Raw genomic sequence first — 2,072 nt, 5'->3', positions numbered from 1 at the left:
TTGGGTGAAGAAAAACCCCCCTGCCATGAAAACCCCTCATGACAGGGCAGGCATGTGCTGAGTCACATGGAAAGCATGAAAGGGGGACTTCAGCATCTAATCATCAATAATTTAATAAGAAACTGGGTAGTCTGTTCTGGCCAAAAGGTGGGGCACCCTCCTTCATCAGATGTCAAGGAAGGGCCTGGACTCTGCTCTGACAGTGAAGCACTGTGGCCCAGAAGCACTGAGTATTATTTCCTGGCTCATCACAGGCATCATGTGTGATCTCATGGACTGCAGTCTCTCTAAGGCCAGCTGCTCATCTCTAAAGAGACTAATAATCTCCTGTACAGTTTAGAGCATAAGGTCTTCAGAGCCAGGGACTACTCCTTACAACGTGCCTGTGGGGCTTCCAGGTGAATGGGATCCTGGACTTGATTGAAGCTTCTGACCAACAGCCATATAATACAAAAACCAGTTGCAGCTGCTTGTCCTGTTTCTTCATCCATGCAAAACTAATTGTGATTTCTAAGGAAGCCACATCAAGCCACAACCCCAATGTTTAGCCAGCAGTGACTACTGTGGCCAGAGTCATGGCTGCCCTAGGAAGCCCCACAGGGTGTCACTGCCTGGTTTTCTAACGCACGCCCTATTCCAATGAGCAAACGCTGTGGCATGCAGGGGAGTGAAAAGTCCCTCCTGCCATGCCTCCCCCTCTCTCCAACACTTGCCTTTCAAGTAAGATATAAGGGTGCTGGGCAGAGAGAGAGAGGCTTTTGTGGAAGGTTTCAGTTATTTTCTCTTTCCATCCCTCTCCCTTTACATCTTGGTTCATCTCTTGCTTCCCAGTCTGGTTTTCTCCTCTTTGCTACTTGCTTTCCCACCCACCAGCCTCCCACCACTGCGCCACAAAAAGCTTTAGCAGCTAAAGTGCTGAGCTCTGTGACAGAGATCGAGAGCTAAAGGCCAGGGAGGCACACAGAGGGGATTTCTGTCTTCTGTGTAGGAGTCTCACGTGAGTATTTTGTTTTGAATGTTTCTTTCTAGGCTCCTTTGCTCTCTTCCAGCTTTTGAGGAGGTCCTGGCCAGCCCTGCAAACTCACAGGGACTAACACCCTAAGCAAGAGACACTGAAAGTTGCTCCTTGCTTTCCTCTTGCATTTGAGCTCCTTAGCTGGGGAAGAGCTGCCACAGTCTAGTAGTATGATGGGAAGCACGTGGGGTGCCAATGAGACACCAAGAAGCAGCTATGGAAAAGCCTTCTCCCCTTTTCCTCCACCACCGTTCAGAACAAATCCTCCTTTCCTGCCATGGAAAGTGGTGATGGAAAAAGTGACACTCTCTAAGCTTACACTTCCTGACTGAGTGCTTGCTGATACCTCATCAATCCCGGCTGTTACTGTCATCCAGGATGCCTGATTATGTTCCCTCCCAGGCCTGGTCATACCTATGTGTCTAATTCCTTCTGCAATACCTTCCCCTTCCCACAGTTCACATGTCCTCCAGCCCCGCCAAGTACTGTGTCTTCCCCCACCTCCTGGGTCCCTAAATCCTTCGGTCTACCTAGGCCCTGTATTTCCATGCATCCTTCATCTGTTACGCAGCCCTGCCTGCCTTCCCTGCAGCTTGTAGCTTTGTCTTTCTGCTGCGTCCCGTTCCCATATCTTGGCCATGACCCCTCTGCCTCTACGCCGGTGAGAAGACAATGCCAAGAGGCCAGGTCTCAGCACTTCCCACTACACAAGAGGTGACAATAAAAAGATGGGTATGGCATGGGACACAAGATGTGCAAAGCTTTCTCTTCTCTCCTCTGCTCTGGTGTTCAGGCTGGGGTTACCTGAATCGTCTTCTGAAACAATGCTGTAGATGAAGCTCCCGGGGGGATGCTCAGCCGCCCGGCGGTACCACAGAGGGAAGTGGTCCATGGTGAAGATACTTTCTTTGTCCTTCCCTGTCAGGAATTTCCTGCCGGGAGAAAACCCAGGGCAGCCTTTTGTACGGGGCGCAGAGGCGCGGCAGCCCTCCTCGGGGCGACGCAGTGGGACCCCAGGGCTGGGCACACCACCCGCATCTCATCACCTGGGCCTTCT

General features: G+C 51.5%; 1 protein-coding gene across 1 annotated transcript in view; it reads right to left on the bottom strand.

Moving 5' to 3' along the window:
• CACNA2D4 (calcium voltage-gated channel auxiliary subunit alpha2delta 4) overlaps positions 1-2,072 on the bottom strand; it is a 133,353-nt gene that overhangs the window by 69,152 nt on the left and 62,129 nt on the right. Inside the window, exon 25 of the mRNA XM_035903372.1 lies at positions 1,820-1,947. Coding sequence (XP_035759265.1) covers positions 1,820-1,947 — 128 coding nt within the window. The remainder of the gene's footprint in view (positions 1-1,819; positions 1,948-2,072) is intronic.

The sequence above is a fragment of the Egretta garzetta genome, unplaced genomic scaffold, assembly GCF_000687185.1.
Source record: "Egretta garzetta isolate BGI_Z169 unplaced genomic scaffold, ASM68718v1 scaffold511, whole genome shotgun sequence".
Classification (NCBI taxonomy): Eukaryota; Metazoa; Chordata; class Aves; order Pelecaniformes; family Ardeidae; genus Egretta; species Egretta garzetta.
Note: the sequence above shows the minus strand (reverse complement) of the source record. Positions and strands in the feature narration are given on the sequence as shown.